The sequence below is a fragment of the Microplitis demolitor genome, chromosome 2, assembly GCF_026212275.2.
Source record: "Microplitis demolitor isolate Queensland-Clemson2020A chromosome 2, iyMicDemo2.1a, whole genome shotgun sequence".
Lineage (NCBI taxonomy): Eukaryota > Metazoa > Arthropoda > Insecta > Hymenoptera > Braconidae > Microplitis > Microplitis demolitor.
In genome coordinates, this window is record NC_068546.1 from 3,696,839 (window position 1) to 3,723,017 (window position 26,179).

The following is a 26,179-nucleotide window of genomic DNA, read 5'->3' on the forward strand; positions in this document are numbered from 1 at the left end:
AGGAAGACATTCAAGATGCGAACATAATAAATTTGCGAAAAATGGTTTCAAAGTTTATTGACATTCAACAATACCAATCAACAAATGAATTGCTAATAAAAATTTATTTGAATTCCAATAAGCGTGAATGAGCTCGTATATGTTTGTGTGAGCAGAGAATTCATACTTAGATTAAAGCGTATGTGTTTGCATACAAATTTATTGTGTGTATATGTGTGTCTTTGGACGTATGAAGGCATGAATAGCGAATTTTAAACTCAATTTTGTAATATCAATATGATTTTCACGTGAAAAAATGTAGCTCAGCTTAATAATTTTAAAAAAGAAAAACTCAATTTAATTATAAATAGCGATCTATTTTTCGAAACAAGAAAAATGATTATTCTTATACTCTTACGTCAGATTTTGATGAAATGAAATAGCTTTTGAACCGCAACATCCAAGCCAACTTCCCTGTCAAAAAATAAGTCCAAATTTCGTTTTTAAAAGTAAGTTTTGAACTCAGTTAACCTTTATTTCACAATTTTGCTCATATCACTTCCTTAATTAAACAACGTTCCTAGTAATATCAAAGAACTTATACTTCTTGCACACATACTTGTTACAAGTACCCTTTTTTCATTCTTTTTAAACTCATGATAACTATACACTTTGAATCTTTTTAGTTAGATTTTGTTCGATAACCGATGAACCACAAGCTGAGTTGATTAGAGTCATTATATTTATGTTATCCAAAAAGGGCAATTACTCAAATCAAAGTGACTACAGAAGCGTATATTGCTTTTATCATCGGACAGCGCTTGAATCAACAGATCGAGAAAATTGGACTCGTAAGGTAAATGTCCCTATACCGGAACAAGACCCAATACCGGAACGATTTGATAATCATTATATTATATTTCAACTCGTACGCGATGAAACTAAATAAAACTTTCTTTATTTGAAACCTTAATCTTTCAGTCAAAAAATAAGATATAGAATAGATTTTAGAAAATAATTAAAATATAAAAAAAAAAAAAAAATGTAAATTAGAGCAATAGTCTCGGATTCATGACTTTTTCATGTCTCTTAATGGTTTTGCTAAGAAATCAGTCAATGGTCTTAAGCTTATAGAAAATGCATAGAATTACTTTTCAATAATTTTTTTTTTTGTATATGCATCTTGAATGACATAAAATTCAAGAAAACATATTAAAAATATAAAAAAAATAGTATTATTATATTAATTTTACTGTTCGTCTATTGGTACACCAAAATGAACCCGTGCCCAGTACCGGAACAGCCAATCATATTAATATTATCGATAGACATTAACAGTGAGTTTTATTGACTGGCTAAATCAAGTACAACATTAATTATTACTGGAGCCCTAATATTTAATGCAGTATGTATAATTGTTATACGAAATATATTAAGTATAGATAAACTCTAATTTAAATAATACAAAATTAATTTTTGTTTTTAGTTTTTTTTTTCAATTATTTTTCTAATATAACCTCAAATGATTTATTTTGTTTCTATTCTTTAGTTCAAAATATTTATTTTCATTAAATATTCAATCATTTTTAAATTTTAAATACATTTTACATTATGGGTGTGATATAGCAGACATCAGACAAATTCAAAATTATTAATAAATCGAGTAAATAATTAATAATATAAAATTTTAAAAAATGCAAATTAAAAAAATTTTGAAATTAATAGTGCTTTTTTTGTGAATATTATTTTTTTAATTATTTATCTTATTTATTTATAATTTTAAAGTTCTCTGACTTTAGCTACATTCATACTCGTTTTACATTAATATTATTTAATAATTATTAATATTTTCACCATGAATAAATGCAAAAAATAACTTATTTTATTTACTGTTCCGGTATTAGGACAACCGAATTCCCGTATTGGGACACGGCTATTTCAGCGTTCCGGTATTGGGTCTTTTGGGTGTCATAGAAAAAATTTTTTTTTTTTATATTAAATTTAAGAAAAATGAACTAATCTGATTATTTTTGAATTGGTAAATGTCTATTCTATATGATGTAATAAATTATTTTGGTTTATAATTTATTTGAATATTTTTAAAACGATAAAAATCAGTCATATACCCTTCGTCGTTCCGGTATTGGGACATTTACCTTATAAATATTTAATTTCTTTTTTAATTAATAATTATAATTTATTTAGACTTGAAATCATCTAATCTGACAAATAATAAATCATTTTTAAGGGTATTTTCAGACCATGCCCTCCATTTTTTTAAAATATGCAATGTCAACATGACTCAACTGTGATAACTGTATTATAAAATTTTTTAATTAATTAAAAAAAAATTAAAACCTTAATTGAAAAAGAACAACGTAGTCGTGATTTCGTTTAGATATAGAATTTTAAAAAACTACTTACAGTTACCAATTAGGAGTTAGACGAAATTCATTGAATAAATTTTAGCCTACAAAACTTGAAAATTCGAATTTTAAAATTTATATGAAGATTTTACTGAAATTTATTCAGGAAATTTTCACTTACTGCCTTTCTATCTTCCCAATGTTAAAGTAACATGGAGAAGATAGAAAGGCAGTAAGATGAAGTTACTGCCTTCTTCCTAAGCACGGCAGAACTTTCAATGCGAATGGATTTACTGTAAACGGTCGTCTAAAAAAAAAAAAGCTATTTATTGAACGTCAATGAAAATGAATATAAAATTACTTATCAGTCTAGTGAAATATTTTTCATTTACTTTCAAATTAATCAATTACTTAGTAATATTTAAATACAGTTCAAATTTTATAAATGATGATTTAATCATAATTTGTATAAAATGAGACCTATAAGAGTTAATATTCATATAAAAATTCCTAGCAAGTTATGATTACGTCATCGGTAACTAAGAAGGCCCTAGAAGTTGATATTCTTGATATGTATATTACCTATTATATGAAAAATCAAGTTATATATCGCAAGTTTCAACTTTACGGCCTCATTCATTAGTAACTTGCAACCATTTGAAATATATAATTCTTTTAAGTATTTAAAAAACTTGACGAGCATTAATACGTTTTGAAAAATTTGGTGGCCCTGAAAAGGGCCGTTTGGTTTATTTAGAGATAAGGAAATTTATTTAGAGCTGGTGAACTTGGTGACGGCTTTGGTTCCTTCCCTGACGGCGTGCTTGGCCAATTCATCGGGTAATAGAAGACGCACTGCAGTTTGAATTTCCCGGGAAGTGATGGTGAAACGTTTATTGTAGTGCGCAAGTCTGGATGCCTCAGCTGCGATACGTTCAAAGATGTCGTTGACGAAACTGTTCATGATATTAATATAAAATTAATAATTTTTAACTATTCACTCCCTCCGGAGGAAAATTTTGAAAATATTATTAAAAACAAAAAAAAAACATGGACACATACTCACACATTCGCACACACACTCACGAACATCTGAACACATGTACGCACATATTTGCACACACGTACACACACACACACCCGAACACACGCACACACGTGAAAAAAATATATATGTAAAAAAAGATATTTACAAATTAAGACGATATCTGTGCACGTCGTTTCTTCACATGATGGAACAAAGCCCAGACATCTCGTGGCTTTTGGAAACTGGCTGCATCACTCGCAATTGTCTCCGCTGAAGATCTGGCTTCACTTGCTTGGGAACAGTGATCAGTTCTACTTCCTTCTCGGCAACGACTGGTTGAGGCATCCGAACTATCTTCTTCTTGGGCACCATTTTTGTCTTTATGTTGACACTAATGGTCGTTTTAACGCGTTGAACGTTCACTGGACGAAAGTTTAAATTACCGTCCAGTCCACATGTTGGCAAAGAAGTGTTGGATGGAGTCACTTCGCTGGATTCTTCAATTTTAGGTTTTTTGTATTGAGCATCATGCTCAACATCAAAAATATCGGCGCACCGTTTGAATCCAGTTGCAGATTGTGGGCTTGACGACACTAAACACTTCACATCACTCATGATGATTCAATTATGAAAATTTGGAGTTTGAAATTATAGTTATACCCAGAGACAACTTGGCTAGAGTTTGAAACTCAATGATGTTGAAATTTTAAGGACCGACGTGTAAATGCACTGCAATATTTCAGGGAGGGGATTTTGTATCCAATGGGACATTTGCACCGTAACATCAGTAATTAGATCTTTATGGTAAGGGTCAATGGCTACTTTACATCGTTCATTACTTTCCCATTTAGACTTATTTTAATATTAATCCTAAGGATTTGTGCGGATAAGGTAAGGGAATATCCGGCGACATAATTATACCTGTGTATGTCTGCTGCTTTCTCTAGGAAAAAAAACATTTTATTTAGGTACGGGTATAGAATATTTCGAGTAATGACATTTTTAAAGCATTAAATATTCGATACATTGTTTATACGATATTACCTATTGACCAAAATACATGTATACTTATACACAGCACCCTTATAAATAACTTGAGTACTTTACTTGTCTGGCGTCTATAATGAATAATTGGTAACAAAGTTAGCATTAAAACGTTTATGAAAATCCATTTCGTGAGAAAACGATTTTATAATATTTTGTATGACAAATGGGCTGATGAAATTCCATGAAAATTGCTTTTTAACTTCCCGCTAAGAAAATCGACGATTTTCAAAAATTTCGGGAAGTTATTGTTTTCACCCCGATTTTCGAAAATCGAGTTTTCATCAGATGTCGACGTTTTGAGATCCTAGGAAGCTATTCTGACTATTTTCAGAATGATGTCCGAGTGTGTGTATGTATGTGTGTGTGTGTGTGTGTGTGTGTGTGTGTGTGTATGTATGTAAACTCTTTGTAACTTTTAAACTAATGAATCGATTTGGATGGTTGAGGTGGCAATCGAAAGAGCTTGTTGGCCATCAACTTTCCTGAAAATTTCAGATTATTTGATCGAATAGACTCGAAAATATTTGCGAATTACGAAAAAAAAAAAAAATTTTTTTTTTAGTTTTTTATTGATTTCTCAAAAACGACTTATACGATCTACTTCAAAATCTAATCAGCTCCAGTACTCATTAAAACGCGCCGATTGCCGCCTCAGACATCTCAATCGGTTAATTTGTTCGAGAGATATCGCGGGAGAAAGAAATGGTGGATAATGGTTTTTTCCAAATCCTTTTGAAATGACTGACCCGATTAATTTCAAATTTTTTTTTTTAGTATTTAGAACGTATTTCAAAAACGACTTGATGAATCAATTCAAAAATCTGATCAGTTATAGAACTCAATAAAACATGTCGATTGTCGCCTTGAACGTCTTAATCGGTTTATTCGTTCGAGAGATATCGTTTGAAAAAAAATCGTAAAAAACGTTTTCTTTCGAAAACAAAGGCATACAAAAGTATTTTCGAGCTCGAAGAGTAAATGTATCTACAACAATTTTCTGAGCTCAAGGAGCTCAGACCGATTTTTTTTTTACATTTCAATTTAATTCAACTTACATGAGAACGTGAAATCTACTATAGAACAATCTTTCAGTTAATAAATTGTATTAAGAAACGGATAGAAATAAACTATTAAGGTTTAAAAAAAAATAACAATAGATGTACATAGACCGCTATAATTTTTTATTTTTTTAATAAAAATAAGTGAAATATTCACAAAATATTGTTAAAATATCAATAGTGATACTGCAGTCAACAGCGAATTAAATCCCTCTCTTCTTCGGTCCATTCGATCGAATAATCACAAATCAACAGGAAATTCAACGGCTGATAAGCTCTTTCGATTGTGGCAAGAACGATCTAAATCGATCGATTGACTAAAAAGGTATAGAAAATTTACACACACACACACACACACACAGACACCCATACAAACACTCGGATATCATTCGAAAAATACCCAAAATAGCTGCCTATATGACCTCGAAACGTCGACAACTGATGGAAAGTCGATTTTCTCTAATCGGCGTGAAAATTCCCAAATTTTTCAAGGATCATCGACTATAGTATAGATATATCATAGCGAGAAGTTGAAAAAATTGAGTACTTATTTTACGGAAATACTAAGAGAATTCCTACTACAATTTCTAAATATTATAGTAACCATACCCATAATATTATGGTAACCATTCCCATAATATTATGGTAACTGTTCCTATAATATTATGGTAACCATTCCCATAATATTATGGTAACCATTCCCATAATATTATAGTAACCATTACCATACGTACATAGTAACGATTACCATAATTGCATAGGAACTATTCCGATACCGTATGGGAATTATATCCATAATTATAGGAATGGTTACCATAATATATATGGGTGCCGTTCCTATAATCAACATTTCAAAAAAACCAGTTACCATGCAGTATGGGAACCATTCCCATAATATATTGTAACTGTTACTATAATTTTCTCTCCGTGTACACGGAAAGAAAATTCCACTAAAATTTACGAAATTAACATCGTAATCGTGGACTAGACTTTCATTGGCGTAAATTTTTAAATGTCGTATTTCAAAATTTACTATAGTCTTTATTAAAATTCTGATGTAGATTTTATTCTTTACTATTTAACATCGTAATTTTAACAAAGACTATATTAAATTTTGAAATAAGACATTTAAAAATTGACGCCAATAAAAGTCTAGTCCACGATTACGATGTTAACATCGTAGATTTTAGTGAAATTTTCTTTCCGTGTAGAAAATTATGTACTTTTAAAAAATTAATTTACTTTCTTTTTTTAGTATCAACCCTCAGCAAAGTTACGACTTGTTGTGAGGTACTGAATGTAACTCATCTTGGCTGCAAGATAACTGCATAACTTATCTCGACACGAATATAATAATGGTTCATAAAAACATTAAATCGTATAAATAGAAACGATTGTGATGTATAATGTAAGGAAGACATTCAAGATGCGAACATAATAAATTTGCGAAAAATGGTTTCAAAGTTTATTGACATTCAACAATACCAATCAACAAATGAATTGCTAATAAAAATTTATTTGAATTCCAATAAGCGTGAATGAGCTCGTATATGTTTGTGTGAGCAGAGAATTCATACTTAGATTAAAGCGTATGTGTTTGCATACAAATTTATTGTGTGTATATGTGTGTCTTTGGACGTATGAAGGCATGAATAGCGAATTTTAAACTCAATTTTGTAATATCAATATGATTTTCACGTGAAAAAATGTAGCTCAGCTTAATAATTTTAAAAAAGAAAAACTCAATTTAATTATAAATAGCGATCTATTTTTCGAAACAAGAAAAATGATTATTCTTATACTCTTACGTCAGATTTTGATGAAATGAAATAGCTTTTGAACCGCAACATCCAAGCCAACTTCCCTGTCAAAAAATAAGTCCAAATTTCGTTTTTAAAAGTAAGTTTTGAACTCAGTTAACCTTTATTTCACAATTTTGCTCATATCACTTCCTTAATTAAACAACGTTCCTAGTAATATCAAAGAACTTATACTTCTTGCACACATACTTGTTACAAGTACCCTTTTTTCATTCTTTTTAAACTCATGATAACTATACACTTTGAATCTTTTTAGTTAGATTTTGTTCGATAACCGATGAACCACAAGCTGAGTTGATTAGAGTCATTATATTTATGTTATCCAAAAAGGGCAATTACTCAAATCAAAGTGACTACAGAAGCGTATATTGCTTTTATCATCGGACAGCGCTTGAATCAACAGATCGAGAAAATTGGACTCGTAAGGTAAATGTCCCTATACCGGAACAAGACCCAATACCGGAACGATTTGATAATCATTATATTATATTTCAACTCGTACGCGATGAAACTAAATAAAACTTTCTTTATTTGAAACCTTAATCTTTCAGTCAAAAAATAAGATATAGAATAGATTTTAGAAAATAATTAAAATATAAAAAAAAAAAAAAAATGTAAATTAGAGCAATAGTCTCGGATTCATGACTTTTTCATGTCTCTTAATGGTTTTGCTAAGAAATCAGTCAATGGTCTTAAGCTTATAGAAAATGCATAGAATTACTTTTCAATAATTTTTTTTTTTGTATATGCATCTTGAATGACATAAAATTCAAGAAAACATATTAAAAATATAAAAAAAATAGTATTATTATATTAATTTTACTGTTCGTCTATTGGTACACCAAAATGAACCCGTGCCCAGTACCGGAACAGCCAATCATATTAATATTATCGATAGACATTAACAGTGAGTTTTATTGACTGGCTAAATCAAGTACAACATTAATTATTACTGGAGCCCTAATATTTAATGCAGTATGTATAATTGTTATACGAAATATATTAAGTATAGATAAACTCTAATTTAAATAATACAAAATTAATTTTTGTTTTTAGTTTTTTTTTTCAATTATTTTTCTAATATAACCTCAAATGATTTATTTTGTTTCTATTCTTTAGTTCAAAATATTTATTTTCATTAAATATTCAATCATTTTTAAATTTTAAATACATTTTACATTATGGGTGTGATATAGCAGACATCAGACAAATTCAAAATTATTAATAAATCGAGTAAATAATTAATAATATAAAATTTTAAAAAATGCAAATTAAAAAAATTTTGAAATTAATAGTGCTTTTTTTGTGAATATTATTTTTTTAATTATTTATCTTATTTATTTATAATTTTAAAGTTCTCTGACTTCAGCTACATTCATACTCGTTTTACATTAATATTATTTAATAATTATTAATATTTTCACCATGAATAAATGCAAAAAATAACTTATTTTATTTACTGTTCCGGTATTAGGACAACCGAATTCCCGTATTGGGACACGGCTATTTCAGCGTTCCGGTATTGGGTCTTTTGGGTGTCATAGAAAAAATTTTTTTTTTTTATATTAAATTTAAGAAAAATGAACTAATCTGATTATTTTTGAATTGGTAAATGTCTATTCTATATGATGTAATAAATTATTTTGGTTTATAATTTATTTGAATATTTTTAAAACGATAAAAATCAGTCATATACCCTTCGTCGTTCCGGTATTGGGACATTTACCTTATAAATATTTAATTTCTTTTTTAATTAATAATTATAATTTATTTAGACTTGAAATCATCTAATCTGACAAATAATAAATCATTTTTAAGGGTATTTTCAGACCATGCCCTCCATTTTTTTAAAATATGCAATGTCAACATGACTCAACTGTGATAACTGTATTATAAAATTTTTTAATTAATTAAAAAAAAATTAAAACCTTAATTGAAAAAGAACAACGTAGTCGTGATTTCGTTTAGATATAGAATTTTAAAAAACTACTTACAGTTACCAATTAGGAGTTAGACGAAATTCATTGAATAAATTTTAGCCTACAAAACTTGAAAATTCGAATTTTAAAATTTATATGAAGATTTTACTGAAATTTATTCAGGAAATTTTCACTTACTGCCTTTCTATCTTCCCAATGTTAAAGTAACATGGAGAAGATAGAAAGGCAGTAAGATGAAGTTACTGCCTTCTTCCTAAGCACGGCAGAACTTTCAATGCGAATGGATTTACTGTAAACGGTCGTCTAAAAAAAAAAAAGCTATTTATTGAACGTCAATGAAAATGAATATAAAATTACTTATCAGTCTAGTGAAATATTTTTCATTTACTTTCAAATTAATCAATTACTTAGTAATATTTAAATACAGTTCAAATTTTATAAATGATGATTTAATCATAATTTGTATAAAATGAGACCTATAAGAGTTAATATTCATATAAAAATTCCTAGCAAGTTATGATTACGTCATCGGTAACTAAGAAGGCCCTAGAAGTTGATATTCTTGATATGTATATTACCTATTATATGAAAAATCAAGTTATATATCGCAAGTTTCAACTTTACGGCCTCATTCATTAGTAACTTGCAACCATTTGAAATATATAATTCTTTTAAGTATTTAAAAAACTTGACGAGCATTAATACGTTTTGAAAAATTTGGTGGCCCTGAAAAGGGCCGTTTGGTTTATTTAGAGATAAGGAAATTTATTTAGAGCTGGTGTACTTGGTGACGGCTTTGGTTCCTTCCCTGACGGCGTGCTTGGCCAATTCATCGGGTAATAGAAGACGCACTGCAGTTTGAATTTCCCGGGAAGTGATGGTGAAACGTTTATTGTAGTGCGCAAGTCTGGATGCCTCAGCTGCGATACGTTCAAAGATGTCGTTGACGAAACTGTTCATGATATTAATATAAAATTAATAATTTTTAACTATTCACTCCCTCCGGAGGAAAATTTTGAAAATATTATTAAAAACAAAAAAAAAACATGGACACATACTCACACATTCGCACACACACTCACGAACATCTGAACACATGTACGCACATATTTGCACACACGTACACACACACACACCCGAACACACGCACACACGTGAAAAAAATATATATGTAAAAAAAGATATTTACAAATTAACACGATATCTGTGCACGTCGTTTCTTCACATGATGGAACAAAGCCCAGACATCTCGTGGCTTTTGGAAACTGGCTGCATCACTCGCAATTGTCTCCGCTGAAGATCTGGCTTCACTTGCTTGGGAACAGTGATCAGTTCTACTTCCTTCTCGGCAACGACTGGTTGAGGCATCCGAACCATCTTCTTCTTGGGCACCATTTTTGTCTTTATGTTGACACTAATGGTCGTTTTAACGCGTTGAACGTTCACTGGACGAAAGTTTAAATTACCGTCCAGTCCACATGTTGGCAAAGAAGTGTTGGATGGAGTCACTTCGCTGGATTCTTCAATTTTAGGTTTTTTGTATTGAGCATCATGCTCAACATCAAAAATATCGGCGCACCGTTTGAATCCAGTTGCAGATTGTGGGCTTGACGACACTAAACACTTCACATCACTCATGATGATTCAATTATGAAAATTTGGAGTTTGAAATTATAGTTATACCCAGAGACAACTTGGCTAGAGTTTGAAACTCAATGATGTTGAAATTTTAAGGACCGACGTGTAAATGCACTGCAATATTTCAGGGAGGGGATTTTGTATCCAATGGGACATTTGCACCGTAACATCAGTAATTAGATCTTTATGGTAAGGGTCAATGGCTACTTTACATCGTTCATTACTTTCCCATTTAGACTTATTTTAATATTAATCCTAAGGATTTGTGCGGATAAGGTAAGGGAATATCCGGCGACATAATTATACCTGTGTATGTCTGCTGCTTTCTCTAGGAAAAAAAAACATTTTATTTAGGTACGGGTATAGAATATTTCGAGTAATGACATTTTTAAAGCATTAAATATTCGATACATTGTTTATACGATATTACCTATTGACCAAAATACATGTATACTTATACACAGCACCCTTATAAATAACTTGAGTACTTTACTTGTCTGGCGTCTATAATGAATAATTGGTAACAAAGTTAGCTTTAAAACGTGTGTGTGTGTGTGTGTGTGTGTGTGTGTGTGTGTGTGTGTGTGTATGTATGTAAACTCTTTGTAACTTTTAGACTAATGAATTGATTTGGATGGTCGTGGTGGCAATCGAAAGAGCTTGTTGGCCATCAACTTTTCTGAAAATTTCAGATTATTTGATCGAATAGACTCGAAAATATTTGCGAATTACGAAAAAAAAATTTTTTTTTAGTTTTTTATTGATTTCTCAAAAACGACTAATACGATCTACTTCAAAATCTAATCAGCTCTAGTTCTTAATAAAACGCGGCGATTGCTACCTCAAACGTCAAAATCGATCAATTAGTTCGAAAGATATCGGCGTGGAAAAGTTAAAAAAATAACATTTTATGTTATTTTTTCCGGATAAATCATAATATAACCTACCAAAATGTGTCTGAAATTATACTAACTCATCCTTCTCATGGTTTCTTTTGATCATATAGTGTCATCGAACTTGGTTATTAGTTTGAATCATTTCATCAACAAAAAAATCGATAAAATGTAGTTTTTAATATTTTTCTCGGATATTTCATATTTTGTTGTTTCTTACATGAGTCAAAACTTATTTAAATCTTGATTTTGATCCCTGACATTGATTTCTGCCTCAATACACTTATTTTACTGAACGTTATCAGGAACTAAATTTCAAAAACCGCTTCATTGATGATTTTTGATTCTTAAATTTTCAAACTTCAGCATAACAGGTAACTTGTTAGAGCTTGAGAAGATCATAAAAAAACAATTGCATGTGATAGCATTTTTGAGCTCGATGAGCTCGAAAATATATCTACACTAATGTTTTCGAGCTCTTGGAGGTCGAAAACAGCGGGAAGTTTTGGGGCTGGCCCGCAGGGTCAACCGACGCCCAGATTTTTTTTTTATGATTTGTGACTTAAAAAAAAAATTTTTTAATTGTTAGACGTTGGCTAACTTCAGTATTATAAATGATACTGAAGTTAGCCGACGTCTTTTTACTTTTGGATTCTTTTTTAATACGATATATTAAAAAAAATTTTTATAAAAAATTGCACATATAGTTTTTAAAATTTTCTATGTATGCATAGTTTTTTTTTTTTTTTTGTTTTTTTGTAATTGATTTGTTGAAAAAAAAATTCGAAAATTGTTAATTGTCTGTTAAATTCCGTATCATTTATTTAAATATTGATCTTGGAATTTTTTAAAATAATTGTTTTGTTTAATTAATTGAAAAATTATAATTAATTTTTAAGTTTCTGGTGCTAAAATCATGACGAAATGTTTTTTTTTTTTTAATCTAAATAGAGATTTTTTGTAATTAATCTTCAATTGTTGGAAACAAAAATGGCCGCTGGAAAGATAATTCAAATTCTAAACCTAGACTGCAGCGCCATAGCTTATGAAAGTCACCATTAGAAAAGAACGACGCGAACAGAAAGCGGTTGAGATGTTGACGGCAATTGTTTAACCCCTTTGTCTTGGTAAAAATTAATTACTCAATTATTTTACCTGATTTATTTAAGTATATAATAAATAATTCATGTCTTGATAGCTAATTAAAGTCATCAAGTCATCAAGTTAGTTGGAATTGATTGATAAAAATGACGGGATATTTAATTTCGAGAATATATTCTATATATATATTCGATATCTGGATGTATTCACTTGCTCGAGTGATTGTTCATCATCACTTTCTTCACTGATACATCGGTAGTTAATTTAAATTTAAACTATTTTCAATTGTTCGAAATATTTTATGATACTCAAGTTAGGTGACGTCTAATAATTTTTATTTTTTTCTAAAAACGATAAATTACAAAAAAAAACTTCAAAAAAATGCACCTGTAGCTTTTTTAATTTTTTACACATGCATATTTTTATTTTTTATTTATTATTATTTTTTTTTTTTGTAATTTTTTTGAAAAAAAATCCGAAAATTGTTAATTGTCTTCTAACTTCAGTATCATAACATTTTACGTAGGACTAAAAATAAACTATTTGTCTAATTAATTTTTTTTAATAAAATTTTCAGTTGATGCAAAAATGCTTTGAAAAGAAAAATAAACTTTAGTGAGAGATTCATCGGAGTAAAATTAATATATTTATGCTGATTATCATGAGTCTTTTGTGCTGGTTCCGGATGCTGGAAGCGCAGAAATACGTCTGCCGAGTCTGTTGACTCGAGTCGAAGTTGTGAGCTCATAATATTTCCTAAATTTTTATTTATTTACTATTGAACTGAAACTTTCTCTCTTTAGCAAAAACTAATTCGGTTGCTGATTATTTCCACCTGAGCTAAGGCTTCCGTTCAATCATTTGCAATTACCCTTTATTTTAAGTACCGAAAGAACACAAAATAATTTATAAGCAGACGTAATTCAGTTTGTTGTCTAAGTTCCGTGACTTCCGCCCCATACTTCCCTTAAAAAATAATTTTCAAGCTTGTCGCGCTCGTACTATAAATCTGTGTTGATCTAGTTTTTTTTTGCTATAATTATCTGACAATTCAACAAGAAAAGTCATTGAGGAAACTTCCGGTACGTATTTTCTTGTTTATAAATCATTAAAAAAATTTATTTTCTTGATTAAGACCAGTAATTAATTTATTTATTTACATTTTTTAGTTTATTATTTGTAATTATTGGAAGAAACTGATCAAGTAGTTCAATTGTTCTATGGAATAATTATTTATTTATTAAAAATATCATGGATTTATCAGCACAAACGATCTTGCTGACCAGTTATATGGATCGGAAAATTAAAATGTCATTGTGGTCTTTATTCTTTTTATTAAAATGAGGTGAATAATTAGTTTCATAATTTTTAACGGTCGTAATCTTAAATATATATAAGTTTTATATTAAAACGATCGTAAGTAATGAGGATTAAATTTATAAAATTAAATCATCATATCAATATGTTATGAAGACGGTTCCTTTTAAAATAATCTAGATTACCTGTTTTTTCTGAATAACTTGCACAGGATCTTAGTAACTATTCTAGAATTTTATTATAGAGAGGGGGGAGGGGGTAGGGTAGGCAAAACGGGGTACCTTCAAAATTTTATAAAAAAAAATTTTATATTTTAAATGTTTTTTAAACATTCCAAAATCACTTTTTTTAAATATAATTGAGCTTTGGTTTGAATTTTTTTTGTTAAAATTTTTCAAAAATCATTTGTTAGTTGAAAAATATTCATGGCTTTTGTTTTATGATAAAAACTATTAAATTTTTTTTTCTTCCTTTGTATCTAATAATTATATAAAATGTAATTTTTAACTTCCCGCTAAGAAAATCGATGATTTTCCAAAATTTCGGGAAGTTATTGTTTTCACCCCGATTTTCGAAAATCGAGTTTTCATCAGATGTCGACGTTTTGAGGTCCTAGGAAGCTATTCTGACTATTTTCAGAATGATGTCCGAGTGTGTGTGTGTGTGTGTGTGTGTGTGTGTGTGTGTGTGTGTGTGTGTGTGTGTGTGTGTGTGTGTGTGTGTGTGTGTGTGTGTGTGTGTGTGTGTGTGTATGTATGTAAACTCTTTGTAACTTTTTAACTAATAAATCGATTTGGATGGTTGAGGTGGCAATCGAAAGAGCTTGTTGGCCGTCAACTTTCCTGAAAGTTTCAGATCATTTGATCGAATAGACTCGAAAATATTTGCGAATTACGAAAAAAAAAAAAAAATTTTTTTTTAGTTTTTTATTGATTTCTCAAAAACGACTCATACGATATACTTCAAAATCTAGTCAGCTCTAGTACTCAATAAAACGCGTCGATTGCCACCTCAAACATCAAAATCGGATAATTCGTTCGAGAGTTATCGCGGGAGAAAGAAATGGTGAAAAACGGTATTTTCTAAATATTTTCGAAACGACTGACGCGATCGATTTCAAATTTTAATCAGCTCTGGAACTCAATAAAACGCGCCGATTGCCACGTCAACTATCAAAATCGATTGATTAGTTCAAAAGATATCGGCGTTGAAAAGTTAAAAAAAAAAAACATTTTATGTTATTTTTTCCGGATAAATCAGAATATAATGTACTAAAATGTGCCTGATATCATACCAACTCATCTTTTTTATGGTTTCTTTCGATCATATAATGTCATCGAACTTGGTTTTTATTTTATTCATATTATCAACAAAAAAATCGATAAAACCTAGTTTTTAATATTTTTATCGGATATTTCATATTTTATTGTTTCTTACATGAGTCAAAATTTATTTAAATCTTGATTTTGATCCCCGACATTGATTTCTGCCTCAATACGCTTATTTTACTGAACAAAATCAGGAACTAAATTTTAAAAACCGCTCCATTGATGATTTTCGATTCTTAAATTTTCAAACTTCAGCATAACAGGTAACTTGTTAGAGCTTGAAAAGATCATAAAAAAACCATTGCATGTGATAGCATTTTCGAGCTCGAAGAGCTCGAAAATATATCTACACTAATGTTTTCGAGCTCTTTGAGGTCGAAAACAGCGGGAAGTTTTGGGGCTGGCTCGCAGGGTCAACCGACAGACCGATTTTTTTTATGTAAATTACTTGCAAACAAAAAATTTAATTTAATCAAATTTTGCCTGCAAAAATACATTTGTTTTTTTTTACTTTGAATATAAAAAAACAAAAAAAAAAGGTATTTTTTTAAGTACCCCGTTTTGCCTCTCCCTCCTCTATAATATCTATATTGTTTGGTTGTTGTATTAAACTTTTTAAGCTGGACTTCAAGTTTGACCTTCACCATATCTTGTCGCTTAACGATAACGAAGTTGTTGAAGATAAGCAGCTTCACTCCAACCTGTCATCGCTAAATAAACTTGTCATGTTTGCTGATCGTACTCTGCCATACCAGTGACATAATTTAACTTAAATTAATAGTAAATTCTTATAATATTAAATCAGTTTCAAATATTTAATATATTGTTTCAATTTTTTAATTCAATTTTATTAAACTAAATATACTAATAGTATAATAATATTTTAATAACATGCCGTCAATATATTCCTTATTAATGAATAGATCTTTACCGTATAAAGTTGGATATATTAAAGTAAATAATTATGATGGAATTTTTACTAGTGGTGTTAAACAACGTGAACTTACAGAGTGTACAGAGTGTAGAAGGCAAATTGAAGTGGGTTGTGATAGTGATGGTGAAACCATGATCAATATAAAAATTGCAACCTGTATGACGGTAAGTTTAATTTATATATATTATTGAGCTGCATTTGAACAATTACGAAATTCTAATTGAAATAATACAATTATAATTAATTTGATTTTTAAAACTTTTATTTCTCTAACCCAATAATTATTTGCTCCTTCCAAAAAATGATAAAAAAGAAAAACTTTTTTTTTTCTAATAATTGCATGTTTTAATTTTACCCGTATTTAATTTTTAAGTAAATTTTAAAAACTATATTGAGCCGTTAAAAATTTATGTAACTTCCAAAGCTAAGCATCTAAATCGGTTGCTTCTTTAAAAAGTTATAGAAGGTACGCACACTCACACGATTTTTTCAAAAATCATCGATTTTCAGAGCGGAAAATTAAAAAAAATAACATAATCTCGTGAAATTTTGAACACGGAAAGACAATACCGTTATGATATTTTTGTTGTCTTTATTTATCTTATTACGATAATATTTGTATCATTATGAAATGTATGGAATAAATATCTTATCGATATCTTATTAATATATTACGCATCAATGTTATCTGAGAAATCTGAAATGAATCCTTCAGCAAATTCTTTGAGTGCAACTTAACTATACACATCCCGTATGAAACAAATTTATATCCGGATATATACGGACAAATTTATACGAAAGCAACATATATATATATATATATATATATATATATATATATATATATATATATGTCTCATATGTACAGATTTGCTTGGATATATATTTTTTTCGTATGGGATGTAATTTTTATATTTATGATTTTTTTACATCGATTTTTAATATTTATTTTGTTGAATATTTCTCTTTTTATAATTTTTTATTTACAACTAACTCATAGACTTTGATATTGCAGAGTGGAACATTTGATGGAATAAAGGAGAAATGGTTTCATGTCGAATGTTTTTTTAAACTTTTTCACGAAGTAAAACTCTACGAAATTTCGAACATAGATAATATTCGATGGGAAGATCAAAAATTGATAAGGAAAAGAATCGGTATGTATTCATACAAAATTATATTTTATGAAATCATAATTTATTATTAATATAAGATGGACTGGAGCACTTCGGGTACACTAATTTTAATAACTAACTTAATTTTATCACTGATAATAAAGTGATAGCTGTAAAATTTTCCTTTGTTCTTTTTTTTGATAGGTGAAGACACTAGTTTTCCAGAAATAGAAAAACAAAATGCTGATTTTTTTAAACTAAGAGATGAATTAAAAAAGTTGAAAAATGCGGAATTGATCAGATTAATGGAACATAATGAACAATATCTTCTTTCGAAGCAAAAAGCTATCATAAAAAAACAATGCAGTGATTTTGATTATAATCAAATTTTATCTGATATTCGGGATCAAGTTGCTGATCGAATGTTATTTGGATCGTTGCAACCATGTAAAAAGTGTGATAAAAATATAGTAATATTTGAACCAGGAATCGGTTATAAATGTCTGGCATATTTAAGCATTGGAACAGTTCAATGTTTGTATGTCACAGATGATCCAAAGAGATGTAAATTTAAGTTAATTGACGAAATGAAAAATAAATATGGTTTTCTTGGAAATTACGAGCCTAAAATTGAAAAAAGAATAATTCAAGTTCCACCTACAGAAGATTACCAGTACTCGGGTCAAAACATTAATGAAAACAATACGAGTAATGAAATTATTATACTACGCTCAAACAACGAACTTGAATTGAGTACTTGCGTTTATGAAGACGGTGGTGTAAAGAAATCGATAATGCTTGTACAAACTAATATTCAGTTCAACGAAAATAAGTATTACCATCTAGAAATTCGCAAACATAAAAGAAATAAGACATGTTGGCTTCTTCGAAAATGGGGAAGAATAGGAACCTTTTCTCGTGAGGAAATGGTTGAAACAATGAAACTCGAAGAATGTCTTAAAAAATATGAAGAACTCTATCTCCAAAGAAAAAAAAATTACACTGAACTGGAGAAAGACACAAATTTTCATGATAAAATTGATAAGGTGACAAAAGTAGCAAAAAAACCAATAAAAAATTTTATGAAACTTATCTATGATAAAAATATTTTAAAAGAAGAATTTAGAACTTACGGGATTGATTTGGAACGAATACCGATTGGAAAAGTATCAGAAAATCAGATTAATAAAGCTGAAAATGTTCTAGAGGAGCTTAAAAGAAAAATTGATGACGATACATTACCTAACAGAATATTTCATTTAATAGATAAGTCCAATAAATTTTATTCTTTGATACCACATGCATTTGGGTATAAACGGCCTCCAATAATAGACGATTTGACAAAGTATAAGAAAGAGGTAGAAGAGTTAAAATCCTTGAAAGAAATGACTGTTCCATGTAATTTTAATAATCCTCAAGTAAAGGGCAACAGAAATCTATTGGAAATCTTTTATCGAAAGTTGAATGTAGAAATTGAAGTGCTTCAAGACCATGATTATTTCAAAATTATTAAACAATACCTTGAAAACACTCATGATCAGTTGGGCGGGCGTTATAAAATAGAAATGAAAATAAAGAATATATATTTTCTCAAGAAACATGGAAATTACCATGATGAGTATGAGGAACACTCTACAAATATTGAAAATAAAAAATGGCTTTGGCATGGTACCAATTTAATTAATATTGCTAGTATTTTGAAGAACGGCTTGAAAATTATGCCACTTGAAGCGCACATAACAGGATCTTTACTTGGAAAGGGTATTTACTTTTCGGATGTCGCTACTAAAGCGGCAATTTTTTCTGGAACTAAAAATAAGAATCCAACAGGTGTTTTACTTCTTTGTGAAGTTGCTTTGGGTACTGCGGAGGAACGTTTTGAATATGGTTTTATTGATGAATTACCAGATCAACGTCACTCAGTTATTGGTAAAGGCAGAATTTATCCGGATTCTAACAATTCATTCAAGATCCCAGAAGGAGTAGAAGTTCCCTATGGACGGTTGATTTTTGACCAAACATTTGCAACTCAATTCGATCATAATATGTACGTTGTGTATAATCCTAACCAAGTCAAAATCAAATATCTGGTGGAGGTACAATTCATAAATTACAAGGTCAACGACAATTATAGAAATTCAGACCGTTATCAAACTAAAAGAGCTCGACTAAGTTAATGTGATTGTATCAAATTTACACAATGAAATGTTAAATATCGTCGGTGATAACATACACGGAGAGAAAATTATGGTAACAGTTACAATATATTATGGGAATAGTTCCCATACTGCATGGTAACCAGTTTTTGTTGAAATGTTGATTATAGGAACGGCACCCATATATATTATGGTAATCATTCCTATAATTATGGGCATAATTCCCATACGGTATCGGAATAGTTCCTATGGAATCATGGTAATCGTTACCATGTAACTATGATAATGGTTATCATAATATTATGGTAATGGTTACCATAATATTTAGAAATTATAATAAATTTTTTTTTGTAAAAAGCATTTTTTTTGTATACTTAAAATTTTGTAATATACAAAAAAAATTATTATAATTTCTAAACATTATGGCAATTATTACCATGATATTATGGTAACCATTTCCATACTATTATGGTAACTATTCCCATAATATTGTGGTGATCGTTACCATAATATTATTGTAAACATAACCATCATATTATGGTAACGGTTACTATAATATCATGGTAATAATTTCCATACATTATGGGAATGATAACCATAATATTATGGCAACCATTACCATAATATGATGGTTATGTTGACAATAATATTATAGGAGTAGTTACCATAATATATAGGGCTTATTCCCATATACACTTAGGAACCATTATAATGTGGTTATAGGATCGGTTATTATTTGCTTGTGGGAACTATTCCTAGGAGTATGGTAATCATTACCATGATTCTTTCACATGTTATATGGGAACTGTTACCTTAATGATAGGAATTGTTCCCATACTTATGGAAACTTTTCCGAGAAAGTATGGGTCTATATCCCATAATCCCAAGTAATCATTACCATAACGGTATAAGATGATATTTCATAAACGTACTAGGAACAGTTACCATAATTTTCTCTCCTTGAAGTATATAATTCCACGCAACTACAAAACTGGCGAACTTGAGTTTTTTTTTGTTGACATTATTTATTATTATTATTATTATTTTTTTTTTTTTTAAATTTGTAGATCATCGGTACACTGAGAAAAAAAAGTACTATTCTCGAAACAAGAATTTCTTGGTTCAAGAAATCCGTTCAAAATATTTATTTTATTATTATTAATTATCAATTTCTTGAGAAAAGAGCATCAAATTTATTTTTGTTATTATATGAATTTGATATTATATTATGAGTAAATAAAAGAATAGCTTTACTTGAATTAAATAAAAATTATTTCCTTCAATTCTACGAATTCTTGAGACAAAATTATATATTCTTGAAAATTATCAAGAATATATGTTCTTGTATCAAGTAAATGTTCTTAACAAAAGTATTTTTTTTTCTCAGTGTACTATAGTATCACGGAAGATAAATTTTTATATTATTCATTGATGTGTGCAATTATTAAAGATATATTAACTTGTTATGAATAGAAAATACCAAATTATCAATTAAAAATTTAATCATAAAAAAAAATAGCATGAAACGTAAATTATCTCTGAAAACTCAGTTTTCGAAAATCGGACCGAAAGCACAAGCTTTTTAATTTTTGAAAAATGTAAATTTTCTTAGCATGAAATAAAAAATAATAGAAACATAAAATGGACTATAGACTTTGAGGGTAATAACCCGATAAGTAGTCAACTTTCAGACATTCATATGTCAGACACGCCGAAGTCATAATAACCAAATTTTAATGATTTTTTGTTTCTTTGAGAACGGTTTGTTTATAATTTATAAAACTTTAGGTATTTATTTTAAAAAACTTAACTCCGGTTAAAATAAACTTTTTCAGATTACAAATATAGTCCTTGACACATATCTTTTTTGAAATTTGTTTTGTTTTATTTTTTTTCATGATGCGCAAACAATACAAAAGTAATACATCATGTGCAAATAATATGTACGTGAATTTTTAGTAATATCGATAACTGTATTGTACAAGTCATAAAATACGTTTTTTATGAGAGAAAGTATAGACGTATTTCCAAGAAGCCTACTGTATGATATTTTATAATTTTTATTACCCATAGCATTCATACGACGATAACACAGTAGAATATTCTCGATAAAGAAGTTAATATGCTTAATGGTCAATAAAAGAAGTTTATGTTCATCATCTTTATTCCTCTTGTTTATTCATTTAAATGTTAGCACATGAAGTTTGAAAAAACAAAAATGTTGACTGCTTTGCTTAATAATTTTTATTTTTATTTTTATTTTTTTTTTTTTTTATGAATATACAAGAAAAAATTTTGTTGAAAAAATCACTATCTATATACTCGTCAATAACTGACAGCGAATAATTCGTGAGTTATGATTGATAATAATACTTAAACCACCTCTTTTAGATGTGACACTATTTCCATAGTTCAATTGTGAAATAATGAGATGTGTTTTGACAACGCTTACTCAGTCCCAACTGATACACTCACGTAAAAAACAATTTACACTCGTTCAAACATGCTCAACTAGAACAAAATTCGTATCTTTTGAAAAATAATTTACTAATTAATATGATGAATACAATTTTAAGTCAATTTTTTAATAATAATAATTGCAAAAACCTGTGATGTCCGTCAATAGGCACGGATGTTGGTAAACACAATAACTTCAAAAATATTCGTCCAATTGATCTATTTCTTTTTATTGTTTATTTTACACTTAGATTCTTAAAAAAAAAACCCTTTTAAAAATCACTACCCGGGAAAAAAAATTATATATAATAAGATATAATTATATAAAATTGTATGTACATATACATATATATATATATATATATATATATATTATGTATAATTCTATAAAATTATACATAATTATATATGGCCAAAACTCATACATAACTTTACATAGTGATTTATATATAATTTTATATAATTATATACAATTGTTTTTTCCCGGGTAGCAATTAAAGAGAAAAATTTAGCTGTCATTTTATTAATATTATAAGTGTTGTTATTTGTTGTATGTAGAGGCGTCATCTATTGATGTTTTACACTTCAATCCTTTTCAATTTTTTCTTTTTTTTTTTTTTTTTATTACCGAATACATAGATAGATGTGTTGTATTTGCATAATATACAGTTTTATACTAAGTATGAGACTAATAGCTTCACTAATTCAATTTTAGAGAGTAAGGTAAATGTCCCAATACCGGAACGATTTGATAATCATTAAATTATATTTCAACTCGTACGCGATGAAACTAAATAAAACTTTCTTTATTTGAAACCTTAATCTTTCAGTTAAAAAATAAGATATAAAATAGATTTTAGAAAATAATTAAAATATAAAAAAAAAAAAAAATGTAAATTAGAGCAATAGTCTCGGATTTATGACTTTTTCATGTCTCTTAATGGTTTTGCTAAGAAATCAGTCAATGGTCTTAAGCTTATAGAAAATGCATAGAATTACTTTTCAATAATTTTTTTTTTGTATATGCATCTTGAATGACATAAAATTCGAGAAAACATATTAAAAATATGAAAAAAATAGTATCATTATATTAATTTTACTGTTCGTCTATTGGTACACCAAAATGAACCCGTGCCCAGTACCGGAACAGCCAATCATATTAATATTATCGATAGACATTAACAGTGAGTTTTATTGACTGGCTAAATCAAGTACAACATTAATTATTACTGGAGCCCTAATATTTAATGCAGTATGTATAATTGTTATACGAAATATATTAAGTATAGATAAACTCTAATTTAAATAATACAAAATTAATTTTTGTTTTTAGTTTTTTTTTTCAATTATTTTTCTAATATAACCTCAAATGATTTATTTTGTTTCTATTCTTTAGTTCAAAATATTTATTTTCATTAAATATTCAATCATTTTTAAATTTTAAATACATTTTACATTATGGGTGTGATATAGCAGACATCAGACAAATTCAAAATTATTAATAAATCGAGTAAATAATTAATAATATAAAATTTTAAAAAATGCAAATTCAAAAAATTTTGAAATTAATAGTGCTTTTTTTGTAAATATTATTTTTTTAATTATTTATCTTATTTATTTATAATTTTAAAGTTCTCTGACTTCAGCTACATTCATACTCGTTTTACATTAATATTATTTAATAATTATTAATATTTTCACGATGAATAAATGCAAAAAATAACTTATTTTATTTACTGTTCCGGTATTAGGACAACCGAATTCCCGTATTGGGACACGGCTATTTCAGCGTTCCGGTATTGAGTCTTTTGGGTGTCATAGAAAAAATTTTTTTTTTTATATTAAATTTAAGAAAAATGAACTAATTTGATTATTTTTGAATTAGTGAATGTCTATTCTATATGATGTAATAAATTATTTTGGTTTATAATTTATTTGAATATTTTTAAAACGATAAAAATCAGTCATATACCCTTCGTCGTTCCGGTATTGGGACATTTACCTTATAAATATTTAATTTCTTTTTCAATTAATAATTATAATTTATTTTGACTTGAAATCATCTAATCTGACAAATAATAAATCATTTTTAAGGGTATTTTCAGACCATGCCCTCTATTTTTTTAAAATATGCAATGTCAACATGACTCAACTGTCATAACTGTATTAAAAATTTTTTTAATTAATTAAAAAAAAAATTAAAACCTTAATTGAAAAAGAACAACGTAGTCGTGATTTCGTTTAGATATAGAATTTTAAAAAACTACTTACAGTTACCAATTAGGAGTTAGACGAAATTTATTGAATAAATTTTAGCCTACAAAACTTGAAAATTCGAATTTTAAAATTTATATGAAGATTTTACTGAAATTTATTCAGGAAATTTTCACTTACTGCCTTTCTATCTTCCCAATGTTAAAGTAACATGGAGAAGATAGAAAGGCAGTAAGATGAAGTTACTGCCTTCTTCCTAAGCACGGCAGAACTTTCAATGCGAATGGATTTACTGTAAACGGTAGTCTAAAAAAAAAAAAGCTATTTATTGAACGTCAATGAAAATGAATATAAAATTACTTATCAGTCTAGTGAAATATTTTTCATTTACTTTCAAATTAATCAATTACTTAGTAATATTTAAATACAGTTCAAATTTTATAAATGATGATTTAATCATAATTTGTATAAAATGAGACCTATAAGAGTTAATATTCATGTAAAAATTCCTAGCAAGTTATGATTACGTCATCGGTAACTAAGAAGGCCCTAGAAGTTGATATTCTTAATATGTATATTACCTATTATATGAAAAATCAAGTTATATATCGCAAGTTTCAACTTTACGGCCTCATTCATTAGTAACTTGCAACCATTTGAAATATATAATTCTTTTAAGTATTTAAAAAACTTGACGAGCATTAATACGTTTTGAAAAATTTGGTGGCCCTGAAAAGGGCCGTTTGGTTTATTTAGAGATAAGGAAATTTATTTAGAGCTAGTGTACTTGGTGACGGCTTTGGTTCCTTCACTGACGGCGTGCTTGGCCAATTCACCGGGCAATAGAAGACGCACTGCAGTTTGAATTTCCCGGGAAGTGATGGTGGAACGTTTATTGTAGTGCGCAAGTCTGGATGCCTCAGCTGCGATACGTTCAAAGATGTCGTTGACGAAACTGTTCATGATATTAATATAAAATTAATAATATAAAATTTTAAAAAATGCAAATTCAAAAAATTTTGAAATTAATAGTGCTTTTTTTGTAAATATTATTTTTTTAATTATTTATCTTATTTATTTATAATTTTAAAGTTCTCTGACTTCAGCTACATTCATACTCGTTTTACATTAATATTATTTAATAATTATTAATATTTTCACCATGAATAAATGCAAAAAATAACTTATTTTATTTACTGTTCCGGTATTAGGACAACCGAATTCCCGTATTGGGACACGGCTATTTCAGCGTTCCGGTATTGGGTCTTTTGGGTGTCATAGAAAAAATTTTTTTTTTTTATATTAAATTTAAGAAAAATGAACTAATCTGATTATTTTTGAATTGGTAAATGTCCATTCTATATGATGTAATAAATTATTTTGGTTTATAATTTATTTGAATATTTTTAAAACGATAAAAATCAGTCATATACCCTTCGTCGTTCCGGTATTGGGACATTTACCTTATAATAGTTGAAGTTTTTTAGACGAGGGTCCTGTTTTCGCACTAAAAACTGTAATTTTCCCATTGCTTTTTTTTCTGTGTAGTTTATAATGATGTAATTGAGCTCAAAAGAATTCATTTATTCTTAAAAAATAAATTTTCGTGCAATAAAATGAAAGATTTATTAATACTAATAAATATTTAAAAGCATTAAAAATACATGTAACAACTATTGGTTCAAATGTTAAACAATATCAAATTGTGTCGAGCACAATTTGTGTTTGATTTATTATTTTATAAACTTTGACGGGATTTTACTCATTGTTTATTTCTTTATACAAATTT

General features: G+C 28.3%; 3 protein-coding genes and 1 long non-coding RNA gene across 5 annotated transcripts; 2 read left to right on the top strand and 2 right to left on the bottom strand.

Moving 5' to 3' along the window:
* Positions 1-10,002: 10,002 nt before the first annotated feature.
* On the bottom strand, positions 10,003-10,875 carry LOC128669041 (histone H2B-like). The gene is made up of 2 exons (XM_053743212.1): positions 10,463-10,875; positions 10,003-10,189 (listed from the first exon to the last, which is right to left on the bottom strand). The coding sequence occupies exons 1-2, from the start codon at positions 10,873-10,875 to the stop codon at positions 10,003-10,005; spliced, it is 600 nt and encodes a 199-aa protein (XP_053599187.1).
* A 1,965-nt stretch (positions 10,876-12,840) lies between these two features.
* On the top strand, positions 12,841-13,563 carry LOC128667302 (uncharacterized). Its single transcript, XR_008403322.1, has 3 exons — positions 12,841-12,895; positions 12,967-13,124; positions 13,447-13,563. It is a non-coding gene; the product is annotated as an uncharacterized LOC128667302 (long non-coding RNA).
* Positions 13,564-14,147: 584 nt separating this feature from the next.
* LOC103570563 (poly [ADP-ribose] polymerase 1) lies at positions 14,148-19,972 on the top strand. Of its 2 annotated transcripts, XM_053743044.1 has the most exons (4): positions 14,148-14,214; positions 16,524-16,612; positions 17,464-17,605; positions 17,768-19,972. In XM_053743044.1, the coding sequence occupies exons 2-4, from the start codon at positions 16,580-16,582 to the stop codon at positions 19,738-19,740; spliced, it is 2,148 nt and encodes a 715-aa protein (XP_053599019.1). In that variant the 5' UTR covers positions 14,148-14,214; positions 16,524-16,579; the 3' UTR covers positions 19,741-19,972. The 2 variants fall into 2 exon arrangements, with proteins under 2 accessions (XP_053599019.1, XP_053599018.1); XM_053743043.1 differs by lacking the exon at positions 14,148-14,214 and having other exon boundaries at positions 16,243-16,612.
* Positions 19,973-25,158: 5,186 nt separating this feature from the next.
* On the bottom strand, positions 25,159-25,356 carry LOC128667255 (histone H2B). The gene has a single exon (XM_053737093.1). The coding sequence runs from the start codon at positions 25,351-25,353 to the stop codon at positions 25,159-25,161; it is 195 nt and encodes a 64-aa protein (XP_053593068.1). The 5' UTR covers positions 25,354-25,356.
* Between the last annotated feature and the right edge of the window lie 823 nt (positions 25,357-26,179).